Source organism: Hippoglossus hippoglossus, chromosome 7, assembly GCF_009819705.1.
Source record: "Hippoglossus hippoglossus isolate fHipHip1 chromosome 7, fHipHip1.pri, whole genome shotgun sequence".
In the NCBI taxonomy this organism is placed as follows: Eukaryota; Metazoa; Chordata; class Actinopteri; order Pleuronectiformes; family Pleuronectidae; genus Hippoglossus; species Hippoglossus hippoglossus.
Genome location: NC_047157.1, coordinates 14,893,250 through 14,914,709, shown reverse-complemented (window position 1 = coordinate 14,914,709; position 21,460 = coordinate 14,893,250). Strand labels below are relative to the sequence as shown.

General features: G+C 41.7%; 3 protein-coding genes across 7 annotated transcripts; all 3 read right to left on the bottom strand.

Annotated features, from left to right (window-relative positions):
- Window positions 1-1,007: 1,007 nt before the first annotated feature.
- On the bottom strand, window positions 1,008-5,265 carry ssr4 (signal sequence receptor, delta). The gene is made up of 6 exons (XM_034590849.1): window positions 5,092-5,265; window positions 4,751-4,869; window positions 4,567-4,641; window positions 2,332-2,421; window positions 2,153-2,218; window positions 1,008-1,445 (listed from the first exon to the last, which is right to left on the bottom strand). Exons 1-6 carry the CDS (start codon window positions 5,138-5,140, stop codon window positions 1,341-1,343), a joined length of 504 nt encoding a protein of 167 aa, XP_034446740.1. The 5' UTR covers window positions 5,141-5,265; the 3' UTR covers window positions 1,008-1,340.
- A 1,150-nt stretch (window positions 5,266-6,415) lies between these two features.
- On the bottom strand, window positions 6,416-16,459 carry LOC117764769 (rho GTPase-activating protein 4-like). Of its 2 annotated transcripts, none has more exons than XM_034590838.1 (22): window positions 16,115-16,459; window positions 14,556-14,645; window positions 14,185-14,356; window positions 13,915-14,077; window positions 13,671-13,733; window positions 13,445-13,573; window positions 13,233-13,361; window positions 12,837-13,058; window positions 12,416-12,517; window positions 11,267-11,443; window positions 11,020-11,104; window positions 10,813-10,840; window positions 10,255-10,351; window positions 10,057-10,117; window positions 9,887-9,964; window positions 9,667-9,795; window positions 9,405-9,510; window positions 8,278-8,505; window positions 8,115-8,170; window positions 7,807-8,035; window positions 7,674-7,722; window positions 6,416-7,162 (listed from the first exon to the last, which is right to left on the bottom strand). In XM_034590838.1, exons 2-22 carry the CDS (start codon window positions 14,620-14,622, stop codon window positions 6,989-6,991), a joined length of 2,544 nt encoding a protein of 847 aa, XP_034446729.1. In that variant the 5' UTR covers window positions 14,623-14,645; window positions 16,115-16,459; the 3' UTR covers window positions 6,416-6,988. The 2 variants fall into 2 exon arrangements, 1 of the variants encoding a protein (XP_034446729.1); XR_004614436.1 differs by lacking the exon at window positions 6,416-7,162 and adding an exon at window positions 7,217-7,543 and having other exon boundaries at window positions 7,577-7,722; window positions 16,115-16,299.
- Window positions 16,460-18,127: 1,668 nt separating this feature from the next.
- naa10 (N-alpha-acetyltransferase 10, NatA catalytic subuni) lies at window positions 18,128-20,922 on the bottom strand. 4 transcript variants are annotated; one of them, XM_034590845.1, is made up of 8 exons: window positions 20,730-20,922; window positions 20,468-20,566; window positions 20,293-20,351; window positions 20,163-20,208; window positions 19,944-20,059; window positions 19,772-19,819; window positions 18,823-18,907; window positions 18,128-18,684 (listed from the first exon to the last, which is right to left on the bottom strand). In XM_034590845.1, exons 1-8 carry the CDS (start codon window positions 20,748-20,750, stop codon window positions 18,493-18,495), a joined length of 666 nt encoding a protein of 221 aa, XP_034446736.1. In that variant the 5' UTR covers window positions 20,751-20,922; the 3' UTR covers window positions 18,128-18,492. The 4 variants fall into 4 exon arrangements, with proteins under 4 accessions (XP_034446736.1, XP_034446738.1, XP_034446739.1 ...); XM_034590847.1 differs by having other exon boundaries at window positions 18,128-18,675; window positions 20,730-20,896; XM_034590848.1 differs by having other exon boundaries at window positions 18,128-18,675; window positions 19,772-19,816; window positions 20,730-20,896.
- Window positions 20,923-21,460: the final 538 nt, after the last annotated feature.

The following is a 21,460-nucleotide window of genomic DNA, read 5'->3' as shown; positions in this document are numbered from 1 at the left end:
AAATATATGTGACAAACTTGAATTAAGAGAAGGTAAAAGACAACAACAGCTCAATGTGCATGAGACACATTAGGAAGAGCTGATACTGAACCAGTAAAAAGCATATGCAATCTGTCTATTGGGCAATAGCTGGCTTCTCTCTCCTCCGAAGTGGCAGAGAGCTGCCACAGTGTGTTCAGCTGGTGGTACTGCAGCACTGACAGGTCATGAATTAACACCTGTATCATGTTTACTGTCTGTCTCTGTGTGTGTAGAAAACAGGAGGTTGAAATCAGCTGCTGTGTTGAAGCACTAACTTCTCCCTGACTATCTAGGAATGCCAGTGGGACAGTTGCACACTCTACTGCCACAACCCCGACAATGAACATGTGTACAGCAAAGAGTTATCCTCTGTGGGTTTGTCAACTACCATAAATCTTTTTGCTGATTAAGATTTTAAAGAGAACGCAAGTAATTCTCATATTAATCAAATGCATCACAGAAGTTGTTTTCCTTCAGTGCAATAGGTATAAATCTATCTTAATAAAAAATAAATAAATAACTAAATCTTAATTCTTAAAAACTGTAAAAAAAATTTAAAAAAAGATTTGGATGCAGGACAGATGCTGCAACTCTTTCCACCCTCCAGCAATTAAGTCTGCGAAAGCTAAATCATGTTTGAACTGGTTATCGTTTGATCTATGAGGTCAAGGGACTGTTGATTCATTAATGCTTTGCCAATTTAGCATAGGCAACTAGAAATAGAGAAGAAAAAAAAACTCTCCACAGCTGACATGTGTTGCTACAAAATAAGAGACCATGGATCTTCTCCTCTGTCCAGGAGAAAAAGGAAATTATAGAAGACTTGGCTATCACATGAACCACCACATTACACAGGAAGAAAAACAAGGCATTTATTCACTTTACTGGAAGAGACGTAGCCACTGGGCCTGCTGCAGTCACACTATTGATGTTCCCATCAATGTTCCCCACATCTGTGTCCCACTGTGACCACATGTATCCAAGCACAAGGACAGAGGATGATTTCACACCAGAACGAACACAGTACACAATTTGTTGTATTTGTTCACGTGGTCCAAGTTTATTAGTCTGAATTTAACCCCAAAAAATTACAAAATTCCATCCATACTGACAGGACAAACTCCTGCAAAAACTGTTAAGTCATAAGACAGATGGCATACAGACACAGTCTGAATAAAACAACACAAAGACCGCTCCTCTTATTCCTCATCCCACCGCAAATCAAGTGGCAAAATCCTTCCGGCTCGCCACAACACTGGATGATGAATCATTGATCCTCCACAATTCAGTCTTTAAACACCCAGTGACTGCGGGTCCCATTATGCTTGGATGGTGTTCTTGGCACTGAAGGCCATGTAGTAAAACAAGATACCGATGAGGGCAGCCACCACCTCAGTGGACACCCATGGGCCGTTCCACGCACCCTGTGGTGGCACAAAAAAAAAAAAGGAAGATCAGTACAGGTTTAGCAAGAAAGATAACCAACCCTATGTTAGAGCCTGATGCATTTATCTGTTGACCTATTTACAGATAGATTGGCATCAGCGTTTGCCAATATGCACCGACATCAACACTTACTTTACAGAATAATTAATTAATCATACTAAGTCTATGGTTTAACTGTAATACATCAAGCTTCAATTACATTTCAATGATATAGACACTCACTAAGCGATATATCGGTATTCGATTTTTTTCTCTCTCCCTAATATTGGTATCATCGGTATGTCTCTGCCATATATTAGTTTGTCCTGAGACAAATTGCAAAACATACAATCAACCTTGACTTTGTTGGCTCCATAAAAATGTGTTGGAAGCGATTTACACGTCCAGCAGATAAAGAGCAACATTAGTAATGACTTGGGGTCATGTTCTTGACTCAAAGTGATGAGAGCCATTGGATGAGAGCCACTAAACTGAAGAAGACGAGATAAAAAAGTGGAAGGTAGGAAAACAGCAGAACAAATGAGCAGAAAGAAAAAAGCTCTTGTTTTTCAATGTTTATATAAAAATACTGATTACAGACGCTTTCATTCTAGAGTGTTTGGTCAGGGTTTTTTTTTACAAGCTAATGGCACCATTATTGTGAACTCATTCACATGTTCAACCTGAGGATCTATTAGAGACTCACCCTGTGGTCAATGTTGATGGAGAACAGAGGCTGAATGGCATTTACGTCTTCGTTGTTTCTCTGGGCCTGGAACACAAGAAACGCAGCCACACATGGTTCAAATTAAACAGCCTTTGCAAAACAAGTGGAGCTCTCCGGCAGGAAACTATGAGGTTATCGACAATACATGTAACACGAACCTTGCGCAGGGCACTGTAGGACTCCTCGTCAAAGAATTTGACCTGATATGTTCCCGAGCTGGCCTGTTTGTGAGGAAGGCTCCAGGACACCTGAGGGGAAACAGTCACATGTTGAAGAAGGGTGGATTTTTTTTTTTTTTGGTGTCAAAATTCAAAAGCTGAATTCAGAAAGGCTGTGCTATGAATTAATGTGCTGCTGAGGAATGGATTAAAACCAGGGTGGAGGAAGGCGAGGACAAAACAGCCTGCTGAGATTGTGCTTTGTGATGAATTGTACAAATAAGGCCGTGCACACAGTTTGCTCCTCAAATGCAGTCACAGTTAGAAAATGTGACGGAGGTAGCTGTGTTGAGAAGGACGAGGGCTTCAGAGTCGGGCTCAAATCCTGCCAACTCTCACACTTACACACACCTGGCCACTCTGTGAAGTGGTAAGATTGGCAGAATGTCAATTCTGAACACCATCAGTCATTAATTGAAAATAAGTGTTAGCTTTTAAGAGATTGTTGACATGTGGAGGGACTTTCTGACAAGTTTTAATTTACACATTATAAACCATCCAACTGGTCACAGATGTGCTATATATTTTAACTTTATTAGTACAGCACTTTCCATAGAAAGACTTGGAAAGAGCTTCAGATAGCAATGCAAGACTGGAAGAAAATAATAAAACATAGGATAAAAACATTTAACTGGACATAAAGAGGCACAATAAAAGACAGTCAAAATAAAAAAATTACTATAATGCACATAACTTTTTATTTTACATACTATTAGCTCATATTTTTATTTACTGTAATTCTCTTGGTCTGTTAATATTTCTATTCTGAGCTGGAGCGACTGTAACAAAACCAAATCCCCCCCCCCCCCCGTGATCAATAAAATATTTCTGATTCTGATTGTGGTTTCTTGAGAAAGTGCTTGAACGTTGACACTGAAGTGTTTTAGTTCTTCTAGGGACAAATTCTAAAGGCTGCGAAGGGTCCGTCACTTCTGGTTAGCAACTTTACTCTAGAACCCAAGAGACCCAGACGCCAGAAGACCTCAGGCTGTGACCTGGCTCTTTAGGGGTACGGCTTTCAGTAATTCAATTTGACGTGAGACCCTGTTTAGCCTTGATGATAATACCTAAGATTTTAAAAACAATGTGTAGCCAGTGAGGAGGGGCCAAAACAGGGGTGAAAAAAATGCATGTCCTTGAAACGCTTAAAATCTTTAATGCTGTCTTTTGAACATCTAGTCTGCAGACGGGAAAGAGCACTTTGGCTCAACCGAGAGTAAATTGAATTACAGCAGTCAAAACACTCAGACAGAGTGGGTGACTTTCATCAGGTCAACAGAGGATAAAAATGACTTCAAACCATGGTTCATGTCCTTATTATGTTGTTTACATTTGATCGGATTAGTTCTGGTTTACTTTGCAATTTAGAAAAAAAAATGTTTGTTTGTCATCAACTATATGGGCTGTCTATATACCTGACATTGATTGGTTTCTAGACGGGTGTGTGTTTGCCGTGGGGGTGTTGTCAGTCTAGTGGGTAATAGTCTTAACATTTGAATGGAGAAAATTATTGAAGGGGTTTAATTGGATAATTTAGCATCAGTGCTAATGTAATATCACTGTACTAATACTTCCAGCATCCCCAGCTTCAGGTACGGTACTCGACACTAGTTTGAATGCTCCTAATGAACAACCGTACTGTTCAAACTTTTACATCTTCAGAGGTGAAGACTACTAGTAATCCCAAGAGCCACTTCTACTTTTTCTAGTTCTAGTGTTTAATGTTATCTCGACTTCCTGCCATTGAAGTGTTTTTGCACTGCAAACAAACTGAAGCATGGGTCAGTTTGATCAAGACTGATCAAACACCTCTTTTGGTTGAACTAAATTTTGGTCTGTCGGTCCGGCCCATGGTCCAAGGGGCCTTTCAATAGATAGAGAATGTCAATCTGATAATCTGCAATCTCAGTTTTGCTCTCATTCAACTCTGGGAGCTTGCTGAAAACCAGATATAACTTGAGACAGTATGTACCCATCCTATTACTACTTATTTTGGATTATATACTTCTATGTATGTGAGGTGAGGTTCTTTGTTTGTGTTTCATCTTCCTATCACCTGAGTACTGAATGTGACTGAGGCAGTTTGAGACTTTGACCGCTGGTGTCTGCAGATGTTCTCTGCTCATGCAGCTGGATGTCATGTCTGTACATGTGAACATGAGGACAGGACCGTACCTGGTACTTTCCGACATCCTGGCCTCTGGTCACAGGGAACTGTCTTCCATTGACATCAGCATACAGAGTCACACTCTGGACAGGACAGACACAATCACCAGTGAGTCACACAATCGATAACGCTCATACATCATCATCATCATCATATTGTCTGTGATGGAAGTGCTGGAGGTTTGACTGGTACCTGTGCTCCGTTGGCACAGGCCAGGCTGAGTTCAACGATGAACACAGACTCTGAGGAGATGACGGCGTCAGAGGTGGTGTAGGCCGAGGGGGTGATCACTGGGTCGGTGCAGGTCTCTCCTGTCACCGCACAGAGCACAGATATGGTTAGCTTAAGGTTAGCTTAGGGTTAGCATGGACACCAGTACAACACACGTTTCACAAACACTCAACACCACAACAGAAGACACACAGAAGTGACTTCAAGAGCTAGCCACTTGCTAACGCTGGTTAGCATTACAAGCTTCATTCAGGTCTTTCATTCAAGGTCTCTCCTCTCCTTCCGGTTCAACGCTGACATACCCGAGCAGGCGACCACCAGCAGGGCCAGGAAGGCAGTTATCCGGATCATCGTGGCTTCTGAGCGGCTGTCTGACACGTTTCTTTATCGCTGAGCTCCGGCTCCTGAACCGCTTCTTCCAAACAGACAGAGGAAAAGAAGTCCACCTCAGCGCACCGCCGCGCTCCACTGCGCCTGCGCAGCACTGACGTGGACCGTAGTAGCGCGGAGCATCCTGGGAAAGTTAGTCAATCGACACGTCATCAGTCCTGCGATAAATCCTCTTTTTAATAAATACATAAACATTCCTCATTCATCTTAAAAATGAATAGTTACAAATGTTTGTAAATAGTTAACTTAACAAATAAATGAACCCTCCTATGAATAAATAAATAAAAGAATAAACCTTCCTTCAGATAAGAAATTATATTCCACTCCTTTTACCCGAGGTATAAAGATTCAAGATTCAAGATTCTAGATTCTAGATTCAAGATTCAAGATTCAAGACTTTATTGTCAAGTGAACAACAATTACATTTAGCAGTCGCTGGCAATGAAATGCTTGGGTCACAGGCTCTCTTCTAGCAATGCTCAAATAATTACACCAGCAAAAAAATATAAATAAAATATAGAATATAGAAAAGTAAAATAAAATAAAATAAAACTAAAGTATTGAAATAAAATATAATAAAATATACACCTAAAAATAGTAGTGCAAATATAGCAAGTTGCAGAGTTTAGAGGAATTATGGCAGATTGGAGGAGTTTAAAAGTCTTAAGGCCTGGGGGGTGAAAACTGTCTCTGAGCCTGGTGGTGCTGTACCATCAGCCAGATGGCAGCAAGCAGAACAGTTTATGGCGCCCTGGGGTGATCGGGGACTTTAATGATCCGAAACTGTATTTGTGTGCATATTCTGTCATTGCACAAACACTTCTAGTTGTCTAATTTTCTCTTATGAGAAAAATGAATTTAAATTCCTCCATCATAATGGTTGAAGTGTTCAGCAACCACAAACTACTTCCTCCAATATGAACTAACACCTCTGATTTATTGCAGGACTGTTTTAACTGTGTACCAAATAAACTGAAAATCTGAGCAATTCCTCTATTCTATAATAATGCATCATATTATGAGCTACAGCAATAAGGTAATCGACAGAAATTAACTGGCATCAGTCTTGTTTGTCGTTTTTATCAACATTCGCTGTTTTTTGTTTCTCAAATGTGGGGATTTGCTGCTTTTCTGTGTAATGAGTGACCGGAATGTCTTGTAAACCTCTTCATAATAACCAGGTCTTATAGTAAAATAAATGTATACACCATATTATAAGAAAAGAGAAATTGCAAATAGAATGGACAAAATATTTATTTGGCATGAATCCCAGATATCCAGACAGGTCAAAATGTTAATAATAAAATCCTTACAAATAATCAATATATACACATTCCTTGTAGTTAGTTTTCACAGTTTTCAACTTTTTTTGATAAATGGACACTTGATGAAGAATGTATGGTTGTTTGTTTATTTATTGACGTGGAAAGGAAAAAAAATATATCACTGAAAAATAATTAATTGGAAATAGTTGAATACTAACACCCACACAGATATAACAGCATAAATTACTTTATAATCAACTTTACACAAACGCATCTTTGCACTTCAAGTAATCCACAGTTCCCACATCGTGCAGCAGATCTGCAATCATGACTCAGATCTGCTGAGCAAAACATGAATGAAATGGCTGCTGAGTCGGGAGCCGCGTCCAATCACAGGGACCTCAGAAGTGACTCCGGGTCAGTGATGTCAGTTCTCTCGAAATAGATGTGCCGAAAGCTGCTGTCATTGCACATCACCCTTCACTTCAGTTCATGTGTATCATCTCTCTCTGGGCCTCCTCTCATGATGCCAGTCCTCTCAGGCCTATGGATCGGCTGCTTTGAAGAGGCCTATTCCTCTCCCCCTGCGTCCGTCCCGTTTCCCTTTCCTCTGTGGGGCTTGGACAGAGGGAGAGGAGGCGGCGGAGGAGGAGGGATCCTGCAGAGCTTGACGCCAGAGGAGCTCCTTGAAGACAGTATCCATCTGGCGACAGACCTCCTGTGAGATGAAATAAACACTGGTGATGAGTGAGAGGAAAAAAAGACAAAAGTGTCTCTGTCCGTCTCCCCTCTGTTCATGAGTGTGTAACTATGTTTGTAATAAAAGCCACAATGTATAATTGCTCTTAATTGTTTATGCCATTAGTTGTTTGGTTCAGCTTGAAAAATGACACTAGAAGGATTTGTAAGTTATTGTTTTCATTATTATCTCCAAAGGAGGGTTCAACCACTTAACATCTGGGAAAGTGCTGCAGAACATCTGGACCAAAATCTCTTAGCAACTTGTTAGATGACATCAGCAGAGTGTTGTAAAACACCTTAACATTTATAGCTGCAAACAAATTAGTCGAAAATCCATCCATTATCTTTAATTCACACAAAGAATTGGGGAATTATTTATTAACCCTAATTATCAAAGCTATTTGTTAGGGCCTATAAAACCTAGAGTAAAAGGGTCTTTTTACACGATGGGAGAAGTTATTAGAAACCAAAAGAGAAACAAATCAGACCTTGTCTACTCGAACACCAATATCTTCAGCAGACGAGTGTTCCTGGAGACTGAATGTACAGAAAGACAGATTTTTCATTTCTCATTTTAATATTAACATTAACATGTCAGCTTCGACATTTAGTGGTACTTACTCTCTGCGCACCAGGCAAGGGGAGGGGCCCCTCTGTGGTTTGCATTGGGGCCCTACAGGAATCTGTAACAACTTTGCAGCTGAAGTGATGCTGCCCCCTGCTGGTCTACACGTCGGTCTCTTGCCGTCGACGGAGCCACTACTGTTAGCTCTGGGACGTTCTGCCCTCGTCTGTGATGGGGCTGCAGGCAAGGTGGCGCTTCTCTCAGCTGACAACACTGTTTCCGACTCTGTCACACATGGCATCTATTCAATGACACCATGACAGCCTCAGAGGAATGAAAAAACAGGAGGAGCATGCAAACTTACCGTCTTTGCCATGAGTGCACTCTGCTTCCACATCTCCTTCTTCAAGAAGAGGCTCACTGTGAAGAAAAACGCCCTCAGATAATCACCCTACCACACAGTTTATCCGTGTTATGCGTGTGTTGGGTATGAATATCTTTTTTTTATTTATATAATTTTTTCTTACCATTCCTCCTGTTCTAGTGTCATGCATTTCTCATACACTGGCCCCTGTACCTCACTCTGGCTGGGGAAGATGCTTTCATGCTGGATGATGATGTTCTTCACTAGGGCGTTGATCTGAGGCAGCAGGGTGATGGCATCATCATCTTGACCTCCTCTGAAGACGGTGGGCCCAAAGCACACGGCCAGGTTGTAAGGCTGCATCATGTTCTCGTCACTGTACTGCGACACGCTGCAGGAGCAGAGCAGAGAAACTAAATATTATACAGTGAAGGAGCCAGAAATTAAATGTTGGGATGCACAGATTGAAATAAAACTAAACTGCAATACGCTATTTTTGCATTACAGACACAAACTGCTGTTCACGAAATGAAAGACAAAACTTTATCTCAACCCATTATCCTACATCAGTGGCTCTCAAACAGGGGGATTGGTTCACCCTGGAGGGGCATAGAGCCAGAGCAGGGTGAGTGGAGGGAGGAGAGGGAGAATTGCAATGAAACTAAGTAGAACGGACATAATTGATGTCGAGATAATTAACAAGACTTTACTGATTCATCATCATGACCTTTATTTCACTCTCATTATCAAGGCTCGATAATAAAAAGATGCTACGGAAGGAAGAACCTCTTTTTACACTAACCACTTTCTTTACCATTTCCTATCGTGGTATGATTATAAAATGATTTTCAGTTTCTGTCTTGTCCTTCCACTTTGTCTTGTTTTGTTTTTGTTTCCATGTACACATAATGTTGTGCGTTTGAAACATATTCACTTTCTACTTTTTGGGGTATTTCATCTTTATCTCCACCTATTATCTCTGACAGTTCACCATTAAATGTGTTGTTACTGTGCACAAATACATTTTGTTGACATTTAGCAAATCCAATTTTGATCAATTGTTTGTGTAAAATATCAAATTCAGCCACTATCCTGAGGCTGGTGTTACACTATATAACACAATAAATATATAATGTAAAAAAGAGGTCCATCATACTTCTTTCAAATCGGAGACATGAGCTAGCTGGTTAAAAAAAAGTGTTCCTTAGGTTCCTGTGAATTACTGTTTGATGTAATTGAGTTTTTCAAGTTTGAAAAGTGACAAGTGCGTAAAAGAGTAACAATACTCACTGATGAAGGAATGCAAAGAGGTATCGCATGACAATGATGAGCGGCTCAGGATAGGAGGAGATGACCGATTTGAGCTGAGCCAATCTCTCTGCCTCGTTCTTGATCTCTAAGAAAAGGTCATGAAAAAAGAAGCTTGTGTGCCCTTTACACTTATAAGACTTGCGTACCTCAACTATAACTACTCCTGTACTTGCCAAACCCGAACCATTAAAACAAATCTAACCATAAAATACAAAATGATCACATTCAATCGCACACTCACGAGCATGTTCCAGGAGTAGGTTGGTGCTGTCAATGGGGAAGAGTGGATTCTCCAGACCTCTGAAGTAGAGCTTCAGCACTCCAGCCACAGAGTCCATGTCAAACATCTGCTCAGCGAGGGGGTCCTCTCCTGCAGGCAAGCGACATAGTGCCCCACATTATTAACGCTCCACAGTGTGGGGGGGGCTGATGGCTCCACACACAAAAACACACAGACCTACCTCGCTCAAAAGCATCCCTCAGGTTGTTGACTTCCATTTGAGACCCAGGAACCCGAAATATCCCTTCATGGTGGAGACCTGACGGACGGATTTTTTATTTAAAACTATGTCCATGATATTTTCTTGCATCAATCCACAAATTCACTCTTCTGTCCATCTTGAATACTCACCATTGAGGTTGATGAAGCTAATGCAACTTTCCGCAACAAGTGGAATCTGTTGTCCCGATGCCTGAATGAAACAAATTTTGTGAGGAATTTCACAAGCACCATGTTTGGCACGAATAACGCCAACTTGTGAAGTGGAAGAGAATAATGAAGTGACAATCCCCAGAAGTCAGAAATGGGCTTGGAAATGATGGTAGCTACCTGTAGGAAGGACAGCATGTCTCCGCCGAACAGTTTGTGGTTGTGCAACAAATTGGAGCTTGAGTGATTCTTCCTGCGCAATAGCTTCCCATTGTGTCTGCAGAGCAATGATATACCATGACACAGCACATTTTGTCACAGCTATGTAATATCTGCAGAATCATATGGCTTTCACAAATTAACACATTAAAGGAGGTATATTATGCTCATATTCAGGTTCATCATTTTGATTTGGGTTACGTCTTGAAAACTGTCCATTGCTGCAGCTCCTCTTTTCAGCCTCTGTCTGAAATGCTTGGTTTTAGCTCCTGTCTCTTTAAGTCCCCCCTCCCGATAAAGCCCAGTCTGCTCAGATCACCATGGTGCTGTTGAACTACTGACAAGGCGTTTCAGGAGCAGTGTTCTCTGTGAGAGAGAGGAGCTCCCTTCCCGACTTCGGGCTTTTTTAACATTACAGACCTTTTACATACACAAAAACTAAAGGAAAGCGAAAACCCCAAAAAGCATAATATGTCTCCTTTAAGTCTATATGAAGTATAAAGACATTTATATTCCTACCTGGGTTGTAATTCATTTGATTCTTCAGCTAGGAAGTATAGAAGATTAAGATTAGCTTAACCAGGCACAAGAAATGTACTTTAGTTGCTGTCAAAAATAAAAAAGGGAACAATTTACTGGACAACCCCCCCCAACAGTGCACCAGATGTTCCCAAAAGAGAAACTGGCTCAGCACTTTCCCTCGTCTTAGAAATGCGGAAGTGATACCTTTTTCCACAGCCACTTTAAGCAGGTCATGTTTGGCCTGCAGTTTAGATACCAGGGAACTCCCGACAAGGTACTCCTTTACTCTCTGTGAAACAAAGCCGGTGTGAATCAGTCTCATGTTGTCTGTCTTATCTTCACTGTCTCTTTAGCAACCCCAAAACCACATCTACATAACCACCAACTACACATCAGCAAAACCCAAACTGTCACAATGTTGGTTGAGCACAAGAAAGAAAAACACGCTCACGGTGAAGTAGAGGTTTTCTGTTTCCTGCAGGTTGGCTCTGCGCCGAGCCACACTAGGCTTAACAGTCAAGTTTTCAGTGTTGACGTCCTGAGACAAATTGCCGCCGTTGGGCTCCAGATCATCATCACCAATACTCTCCAGCAGGGAACTCTTGGCTGCGGACATGTTCTCACTCGCCTGTGTAGCAGTGGCACAGATATTAACTTAATGTTGTGCATTTTTGTGCTTACTAATAATCACTGGATGAGCACAGGGGGTAAAAAATATCAGAATCTGAGGTGAACTAACATGTGCAATTTATTGTAATTATTTTGCATGTGCAAAATGCCAGGATTACAAAGTTTTCCACATGTCAATGATAGAAACAAGGGAGTGGTTAACCTCAACTTCAGGTTTAGTGACTCAGACTGAAAAATGCAGTAAGAAGGTATTTTTAAAACAGGACACCTTCAAATGGGGAATTTTTTTTTAAATGAATGATTCTGCTTTGACTGTTCTTGCTCAACTGGATTCACCACTGCTTTGTCATTACTGCCTGAAGCACCATCTGCCTCTGACAAATATCAACACGTTTCCCCTTTTCTGCTCCCTCAACCATTTACGATTTCTACATAGGAAACACTCACATACACATCTACAACAGTAAGGTAATGTAAGCCAAACATTATGCCCCCCCCCACCCCCTTCTTTTTATTTTTTTTTTCACCGTTTCATTTCGTGGTTGTTAATGATGAAGTGATTAAGTTCCCCCCTTGTTTTGTGCTGTGTTATATACTATGTATTGGTCACCAAACTGTATTAAGAATTAATTTGAAAAAAGAGCATGTCCCAGCTAACTGACCTAAAAACTCAGTCGCCAAATTCATACATTTTCAATTAAAATGTACACACAAACTGAGTTGGACACTTTTTTACAAGTTTACCTTATAATCTCTATTTGTTTTCAGGGCACTTTCCCATCTACCTGAATAAATTACTGTTTAAAATGCAAGAAAATAAGTGTATTTGCAGTCTTGAATGAACTCGACCTTCTCATAGAGGCCTGACTCATAGATGGTGGCTGTGAATACTCTGGTGGATACAGTAGACTCATGGGGGGAAAAAAGGTGAAAATTGGGTGTTAAGATTTGTCGTGATGGTGCACTCTACCTCTTCTGTTTCCTCGGTGACCACTTTCAGTCTGGTCTGTATCTGTTTGAATCTGGTCTCCAGCTCGCATCGCATCTCACACTCTGCACTGACCTCAGAAACCTGCGAGGAACAACGCAGTTCTGTCAGAGTAATCCACTGAAGAAAAAGCATCCCTGAGCCCAACCATTATGGATTTTTAGGGGCATACGCCAATGTAGATATTGTGCAGCTAAATCTTTTAAAAATTGGCAATAATTCCTAGGATGTCATTATCAAACCCTTATGACAAAGACATGTAATTAAGGATTGATATTTTACATAAATAATGATGAATTCTTAAAGTAAACACCAGCAAAACCTGATGTGTCCGTGCCAAGGCTCATATCGGCCAATTCTTTCAATCAGATCCCCTCGTCCGTTATTCACACAAAACCCCCACCTGGTCCCCGTCGTGAGGCTGGTAGGTGAAGCGCAGGGCCATAGAGAAGCTGCCGGAATTGTCCTGCAGCTGAGTGTCTCTGTCGTGAACCTGGTTCAGTCCGGACACAGCCCACTGAAGCTGCTGCAGCCCCGTGCTCAGATTCTCCTGAGCCCGCCACCGCCTGGACTGGTAGGCCTGCATCACCCGGCCTAAAGAGTGGTGGTAACCTACATCTGCACACTGACAATGACATAGGAGACAGTGTCACCCACTCAGATCATGACGCCTTCTTTAAACATGGTATTTTAGGTGATATCTCGGGCACTGCGGCTCTATGTTCTCAAAAGATGTGCCAGAAATCATGGAGGACTACGTCATAGGGAAAAGAGAGCTGAAACAATAGTATAAACTCACATCGATGATAGTAGAGATGTCCTGGAAGTAGTACTTATTCATGGAGGCATTGGCGGCATCCAGGTTTATGAGGTAGTCATTTCGGGCCTTGATGCACTTCAGGTTTATCTCTTGAACCTTACCTTGTCTCTATAGCACATACACATTCATAAGCAAGAAATTCAAGTGTCACATAATCTACATGCATGCATAGCATGACTGGTATTATTTACCTTTTCTATCAACCTCTCCAGTTTCTTTGCAGCACTCTGCTTTTGCTTTTCTTCCTGTTTCTCTGCCTCCTTCAGCTTCCCCTCTGCATACACATAGTCTGAGTGGTACTGGTGGTATGTCCGCCATGCCTACACACACACACACGCACACACATACATACACAAATGGCAATGCTTTGTTTGTTTAGGAAACTGAAAATGTTTTGGTGGTTGCTTTCACACTTACAGTCTGCAGCTCTGATGTAACCTTGAGTAGACCATCTTGTAGCTGAGAACAGATGTCTTTACTCTGGAAATGCAGTGGGTGAGACAAAATACCACAAAGTCAGATTACAGAGCAAACATCCTGAGCCCCAACATATTTCCAATGGCCCGAGGTCAAAAGTGAAAGTCAGAAAAGAAAATTGGTTGCATTTGTAGCACAATATCAACTACATTGCACACAAACAGGTCAGTGTTTGTATCAGTACCTTCTTGGCGAGGCGTTGTGTGTACTCCAGACAGTGTGTGAGTGGCTGGATGAGAAGGTTGCTGCAGCTCTCGCTCAGCCCATTATGGTCCCTACTTTCCAGCCGGGTCTGGGAGAGCAGAGCCAGCCAGACTTTAGCCACTGAGTGACTGCTGGGATCCTTCCTGAAGTCAAAGGGACAAATTGTTTGTGGGATATAATGAGGAATGCAGCAAGACATCAACCTCAAATGCAGCACTTGTAAATTTTAATAAAGTTTCTTCACGGTTACCTCTTAATTCTGGACGTAAACCTTTCAGCAAGCTTTTCCAGGGAGCGTGCATACTCGCTTTCAATCTCACCCCGTCGCCGCAGGTAGTCCGTCAGGTCCTGCAGCTGCTGGCTCTTCTGCTCAAGTTGCAAGTCCAACACCTTCAGTTGGTCTGCAAGCTGGCAACGCACCTCTGAGAGATGACGAATGAAGGGGAGAAAGAACAGCAGACGAGGGAAAGAGAAAGAATCAAGAAAATATGACTCATTGTGAAGTCTGCTGTGGGCGAGAAACAACTTTTACAATGTTTTTCCTGCAAAAAGGCCACATGTTGATCACAGTGAACATGGGCAGTTGAGAAAGTAGCAGACATTAAAAAGGTATTTCATTACCTTTTATTTGTGTGTCGTAGTCCACCATACCAGGCCTCTCCTTACGGAGTTTCACATGGGAAGCCATTGTTGCTCCAACTGGGTGGAATTCTGTATAAAAAGTAACAAATATTTTATTATCACCATCCAGCATGAAATATCAGCGTCTCCATTCGTTTTTGCCTCTCTTGCAAAATCAATGTTTTTAAATGTGCATGCAAGCTATTCTGTTCTTTGCTGAACAATGTAATCAAGGCCTGTACATCCACTGTCGCACCCTTGCATCATTTCTCGCTTCAAGCTTTCACACTCTTGAGTGCTGTAACAACCCCCCCCCCCCCCCAATGCCATGCTAACTTCCTCCTGCCAGGAAAGCGTGAAAAGAGCACGTTCATCTTACTGTAACACATCTCTTCAAACCCGGCCACCCTCTTGCTGTGCTCTGCCGAGCGGCACACAACGAGAGAACCAGCTGGCATGTGCTGCCTGCTTCACCGGACACGCTGCACAAATGCACGAGGTGCAAAAATAGCTCTAACATCGCAGCTGCCCTGTAAATAGGATGCACCACAAGCCATACAACTCTGTGGGGATGTTTCTGCTGAAAACTACTAGTGTTTTTAGTGATACCCACTCGAAGCACACAGAACAAACAACGTGACTGTGAATCTGCAATAACAAGTGAAAAAGTAAAGTAAATCCAATTTTAGGCTGAAAACAACTTTAGACAGGATGAACATGAGAGCTTCAGTTTCAGGTCCATTTTTATCCTGTTGTATGCTAGTGTGACTGCAGCATGTCACTGCATGTCAGTCATGATCATTTGACGGCCTCTGACAAAGTGAGAATCAACAGCCAAGTCACTGATTTCTGCCAGATATTGTTTATCCGGACGACATTCAGAAAGAGGAAGAGTTGGGCATTTTCTTGCTGGATCATAACCCTCTGTTGAGAACTTTCACACACACCCCCTCCCCTGACTTCCCTGTTTTCTTTTTTTTTTAAGGGCAAACGTCACTCATCAGCATTCTGGTCAGCTGAAGTGTGCCCTCTCCACTCTCTCCCAACTGAGACACAACTGACCTAAAGTGCCTCGGCAACATTACAGCGAACTCCAAACTCCCTGTGGAAAGGAGCGTGTGTCATTTTCCCGGCATATGTCTCCGTTTTCCAGTTAACCTCCTCATTCCTTCTCTGTGTGATCAGACATGAATCACAACCTCCCGTCGTCACAACCTGCTGCTGTACTTTAATAAAAGCTGGAGTTAAACCTCTCTGCCACTGCTTGTTCACTCGCTGTTATAACAGTGCTGTGTTTTTCCCAACAAGTACCAACACATAGAGGCTGCCTGAACTGTGAAACATTAGAAAAGGCCTCAGGGCCTTGTCTGCACCCAATAGTGACATAGTTAAAGTAATCAAGCAGATCAATGCTTCATGACAGCACGCACTGTGCAAGACAAAAACATGTTCATTTCCAGCTAAATTGGCTAAATGTCCTGGCCTGGTTTTGACGAGAAATCAAGATTAATAAAAAAGTTTTACATCCAGTAAAAAAAAAAAAGAAAAAGTCGTCCTACCTGATGAGGAGCAGTCCTGACAAGTCTCTTCTCCAGACTGAGGCAACTAAATGATGCCAGTTAATAGCACAATAAGCTCTCAACTGTTTCACCTCCCCCTCACATTGGACACGGATGGATGTGGGTGGAGTAGAACCCATCTCTCTGACTCTGTCTCTCTCTCTCTCGGTCTCTCTCTTTCTCACCCCTCATCTTGCTCACACACACACACACACACACACACAGTTTTTGAGGCTTCAGTGTGTGTGTTTGTGTGATTGTGCAAGTGTGACAAGTGAAAACCTCCTCAGAGTCATGTCCTTCCTCTCTCTTTCATGCTGCCTCCTGAACCTCCACAGCAGCTTCTCGGTCCAATCACACGCCAGCTGTTTTCACTGATTAGACCCTCCTCATTGGCTGCTGCAGGAAATCAGCAGCTTTACAGTTAGATTTGTAAAAAGGAAAAGCCCTGAATGCTCGGGGGGATTTCAGGGAGTCCACAATCTGCTTACTTACAGTTTGTGATGAGTGATTTACAGCCACAGAAACTATTTGACTTGAAAGAAATCCCCAGTCAGGTTCATCACATGTACATGGTGGCAGAAAACTATTGCCGTGGAGGACTTGTCTTGAATGGCAGCAGTGTCGCCGTCTTCTCTCACCTCTCGCTGAAAAGTGGAACATTGCATGAAAGTGTGAAACTGAGCTATTTTCAATTTGTGACAAACAGGCCAACTCTCTGAAGGTCAGTGTGCATAATTTGCTGTTATCTGTCATGTACTTCTCCCTTGCTCGTGTTTCCTTCCTCAAACAAACAGAGAGAGATGAAGTTGCGTTATCCCCAAATGAAAAGAAATGAAATAAACAGACATGTTGCCCAGTAAAGAATATTAACTGTATTCGTGGTGCCATTACATGATTTTGCAGGCACAACTTTTTGACCTCGAAACAGCATCTTTTAGTCCAGCAGTAAATGAGGAGGGTGAACAACACTGAGGGGATTGACACATCAGGACCCTAAACATCCAGTCAAAAGCTTTAAAACTCCCAAAATGTTCCAGGTTTATTGAAAATGTAACAGTCCAGGTCCAGTGAATAAGATTAAACGAAAGAAAGCCCTCAGTAAAGGTTCAAACTGGGAAAGCATGCGAGTTCATGTGCGACCAAACAGGCCTGTTTGAGGGATTAAGAAATCAGTTACCACAGAGTTTCTGCAAAAATGTGGGTAAATATAGTCTTCAAAGTAAATACAAAGTTCATGCTTTGCAAACCCTTTGCAGTGGCTTCAAATGATGGAAAAGCAGCTCAGTCTTCAGACTTAATCATCTTGGAGCTGATTTGTGAGCTGAACTGAACAGAAAGTGAAAACAAAGCAAAGTGTAACTGCCACACATTTGTGAGAACTTCTGCAACAATGCTGGAAGGAACTTTCTGAACAATATTTGGTTTCCACTGCAGAGAGAACATTAACAGTGTTTGGTTAGTGAATGAACCAAAAATGTATATTGAAGTTAAGGTTTGAGATTCTTTTCAATCTTCATTGTTTGTTTTGTTCGTATTCTCCCCCCCTCAGTACATTGAGACATAAGGTATAATTATTTAAAAAATTGAGTGAAACTGTTGACTGGTCCATATCTAGCATTACTTCATTATTCTCCTGACATTATTCATTTCACATTCATGTCCAAGTTTCGATTCTGTTGAGGGATTATTGTGCAATGCTTTCTTGCCTTTTTTAATGCCACCACTGGGAGTCGCCAAACTCATTCAAATCCTGCACATGCTGATGGAGCTGCAATACAACAAATGGCAAGTTGTTTTTGTGGATCTTTTATACCTCATGCATATCAAAATGTGTTAGTGTAGATACAGCAGATACCTATTCACTGGCTGTGTGGATGGTTTTATTTGAACTATTCTTTACAATGTATAATTAATTCTTGATTTGTATATAAACAGTTCATCACAAAACATTGGCTTTAAACACATTAAAATAGTGATAAACAGATGTAATGACAAAAAAAATACCAAAAGTATTATTTGAAAGATTTATTGGCAGCAATTCTGTTAAATAATTAACTGAAAAGCAGAGGTTTTTCAATGCTGTAAATCTCACAGAGCTTGGGGACACTTTTGTAAATGACAACAGCAATTCAATAAAAATATTGACGCCATTCATTGATTATAGCTTCATTTAGCTTTCATCACAATATATGTCATTATCCAAGAGTCCTTGTTTATTGCTGCAAGATTCAAGAAATATAAGTGGTGGAAATGTTGGAGTGGCGTCGATGCACAGACAGTCGCAGTTGGTGAAGCCAGAGATGCTGTCAGAACATTGTCAAATAGATAAAAAGAGGAAGTGAAGGGCAAATTTAAAAATGTCTAGGACCGCAGCGTCATTGTGAATCAGAGGATGAATCTTTAACGTCTGTGCTTTCTGTCGCCTCGCTGACTTCACTCAGCTCTTTGCTCTCTCCTCCGCTGTCTCTCTCGCTCTCCCTCTCCTGGTCACCAGATCCCGACTGGCTCTGGCCAGAGGGCGCCTCCTGGCCCGTAACACGCACTCCGGGCTTCCTCAGCTGGGGGACATATAGCAATAGACAACACATTCAGGGTTAGAATCTGTTTGAGTTGAGTTCAGTAGTGATACACGTCCACGGAGGTAACTATGGGTTTGTGAAAGTCATGTCATGTAGACCTAACAAGTGAATACATATAATAGTCACCTCATCTGCCATGCTGGCCAGGTCTCTCTTCATGGCGTAGGCATCCTCCCCATCTGCGTAGTATTTAGGCTCTACCTCACTTATCCTGGAGACGAACCACAAAACAACAACACATTGGTTAGATCTCTCTCTCTCTCGCCATTGTTGACAATAAGAATGATTTCAGTGGTTTTAGACATATAGATGTACATGTATCCAAATACTAATTTTCAACAAATTAATACATAAATGAAGGATTAAATGTGTCCTGTTCTTGGGAATGAGGAGAACATTTCCTTCAACCTTCAAATCTAAATAAATGAGTCCAAATAATATTTGGACTATCATTTATTATTTATTATGGACAAAAGTCTTTGAATCTGGGGGATGAGCAATGCTGTCTTGTTGTATTTTTCAGACCAATACTGAAATTATTACACAGGTGTTATTAAAAAACCCAGTAACAAGCCCAACACAATTTGGAAAAGGATCCCATATATTGGATTTTGTAAAGGACTTGTGACCAAGATGCACCAAGCAGCAGTTTTCAAAGCTTGTCAGCACTGATAGTGAACTATGACAGCAAGAGTCACTCTAAATCACCTGATGGGAATCAATGAGACTTTTGCAGAGGTGCTGGCAGCTGCTGTAGCAACAAACACTGAGCCTGATGAAGCACTGGACAACTTGCACTGCTCTAATTAGTTAATACAATAATATTAATCAATCTATTTATGGGCTGATTGTTCATTTGTGCATTTGTTTTTCTGGCTGCAGAAATATTTCTCATTTCTGTGATGCAATTTGTTGTTACAAATTTGTTGAAAGTGGTGTCAGACTACTATGAATTTAATTATGACCTCATGTCTGTAAAGCCTGTGTATGGTCATGGTGACTGTTATCCCCAGAGTACTTACAAAGTAGTAAAAAAAAAAATACTGACAGAATATATGTACTTCTAAGAACTTACTGGAACTTCAGCGTGTTGGAGTACAGGTGCAGGGCCGCCCGGTTACTGCAGTAGGGAGGAAGGAGAGGTAAAGATACACAAGGAGCACTAACAAAGACAATCAGAGCCAAAGAGCCCGACTGAACTTTGTGCACAGGTAACACATAAAACCTGCAATAATAAATAAAGGTACCTTTTACGAACGTGAAGGGAGACGTATTTAGCATTAAAGTTTTCTATCATGGCCCTGCTGGCCTGATCCATCAGCTTCTGAGCAAGTCCCAGGCGTCTGTGGGAGCGCTTCACTGCCTGGAGGACACAAAGAAGGTTTTTGACGACCACACATAACAGTCATTTATATTTCATAATACAGATAAGGGAGATGTGTGAGGTGTCGCTCATCCAGACTGACCAGGGATGTGATGTGTCCATGGGGAACATCATCTGGATCCTCCTCCCTAGAAAGAGTCAGTGCTTTCAGAAATATAATAAAAAAAACTCTTTGCAAAGTCAAACGAACACGTCTGATTATAGATACTCACATCTTTGCCAACACGTATCCAACAATTTTGCCATTTTCGTCCTCTGCGATGTACGAGAGCTGAAACGGGAAAACACCCAAAAGCAGAGTCAGACAGAGAAACGCATCGACAGTGAGGATCCAGCTCGGAGCAGCAGCGGTGTGAGCAGGAACAGGAGAAACGGGGCTGAACTGACCTGGGGCCAGGACAGACCGTGGTAGAAGTAGTACTTCATCTGGTAGTTTTCCGGAAGACACAGCAGGTTACAGTGCTGCATGTTCATCAGGTCCTCCGGCTGTAAGGAGACAAAACAAACCGCACGTCAGGAGGGAGCGTGACTCAACGCAAACCCAGTTTATCTGCGGTATTAATAGTTGAGCTAACGTATGGGCTGCGGTGACGAGCTAAGCTAACAGCAGGAGCAGCATGGCTGCCGGGAGGATTTCGGAAACACTCACCCTTGCGTTTCGTATATTCATTTTGTTCGGTGGTTCGCGGTGTGCTCCTTGGAAACAGAAATAAACTGCGCTGTACAAACCAATCAATTCATAATATTTACAGGATCGAGTTTAAAGGCTCGTCTCGCTACTTCAGTCCACTTGCTAGCAGAGAAGGGAGGACCGGAAGGAGCGTGCCACAATAATGGCACACGTTTCCGCTTCCGGTGTGTGCTGGAAGGTCACAGTAAAAGTTGTAACCCTTGTAAATCAGAAGTGCAATGAAAAATAACCACATTATTTTGAAGAATTAACTGGGCCAAGAACTCAGATGTAGTGTTGTGCACTACATTACACTGTAAGCACTTTGGGGCCAAGTATTTCAGGCAAACTGGATTATCAACCAGGTAAAGAAGAGTTCCGATCCGGGCCCCAGACGCCTACAGAAAGATGTGGTTTTCACACCCGAGTTTTCATATTACTGATTAGAATATATTTGTATATTAGTCTTAATTAATTTATGCATATATTCAAACAAGTATACAGAAAAAGAAAGACAAACTTAAAAAACACTATCAAATAAACAAACAAAAAAAACAAGAAAAAGAAAAATCGAAATCTAAAGAAGGTATAAATTATGCGATTGAAAAAAATCCTGATAAAGGTGATTTACTCTAAAAACTGTGAACTCTCTCTATTGTTCATAACTCATTGTGACATGACTCATACGTCAGTATTGGCTGATGATATGT

Coding starts and splice junctions, on each gene's coding strand:
- LOC117764769 (XM_034590838.1), bottom strand. CDS start 14,622: ATGGCTTCCCATGTGAAACTCCGTAAGGAGAGGCCTGGTATGGTGGAC. Junction 14,357..14,555: donor CTACGACACACAAATAAAAG/GTAATGAAATAC, acceptor GTCATCTCTCAG/AGGTGCGTTGCCAGCTTGCA. Junction 11,444..12,415: donor TCACCGAGGAAACAGAAGAG/GTAGAGTGCACC, acceptor ACTGCTACACAG/GCGAGTGAGAACATGTCCGC.
- naa10 (XM_034590845.1), bottom strand. CDS start 20,750: ATGAATATACGAAACGCAAGG. Junction 18,908..19,771: donor TCCAACACGCTGAAGTTCCA/GTAAGTTCTTAG, acceptor GTTCGTCTCCAG/GATAAGTGAGGTAGAGCCTA. Junction 18,685..18,822: donor TGGCCAGCATGGCAGATGAG/GTGACTATTATA, acceptor CTATTGCTATAT/GTCCCCCAGCTGAGGAAGCC.
- ssr4 (XM_034590849.1), bottom strand. CDS start 5,140: ATGATCCGGATAACTGCCTTCCTGGCCCTGCTGGTGGTCGCCTGCTCG. Junction 4,870..5,091: donor GCTGGTGGTCGCCTGCTCGG/GTATGTCAGCGT, acceptor GTGCGGTGACAG/GAGAGACCTGCACCGACCCA. Junction 1,446..2,152: donor CCATCAACATTGACCACAGG/GTGAGTCTCTAA, acceptor GTGCCACCACAG/GGTGCGTGGAACGGCCCATG.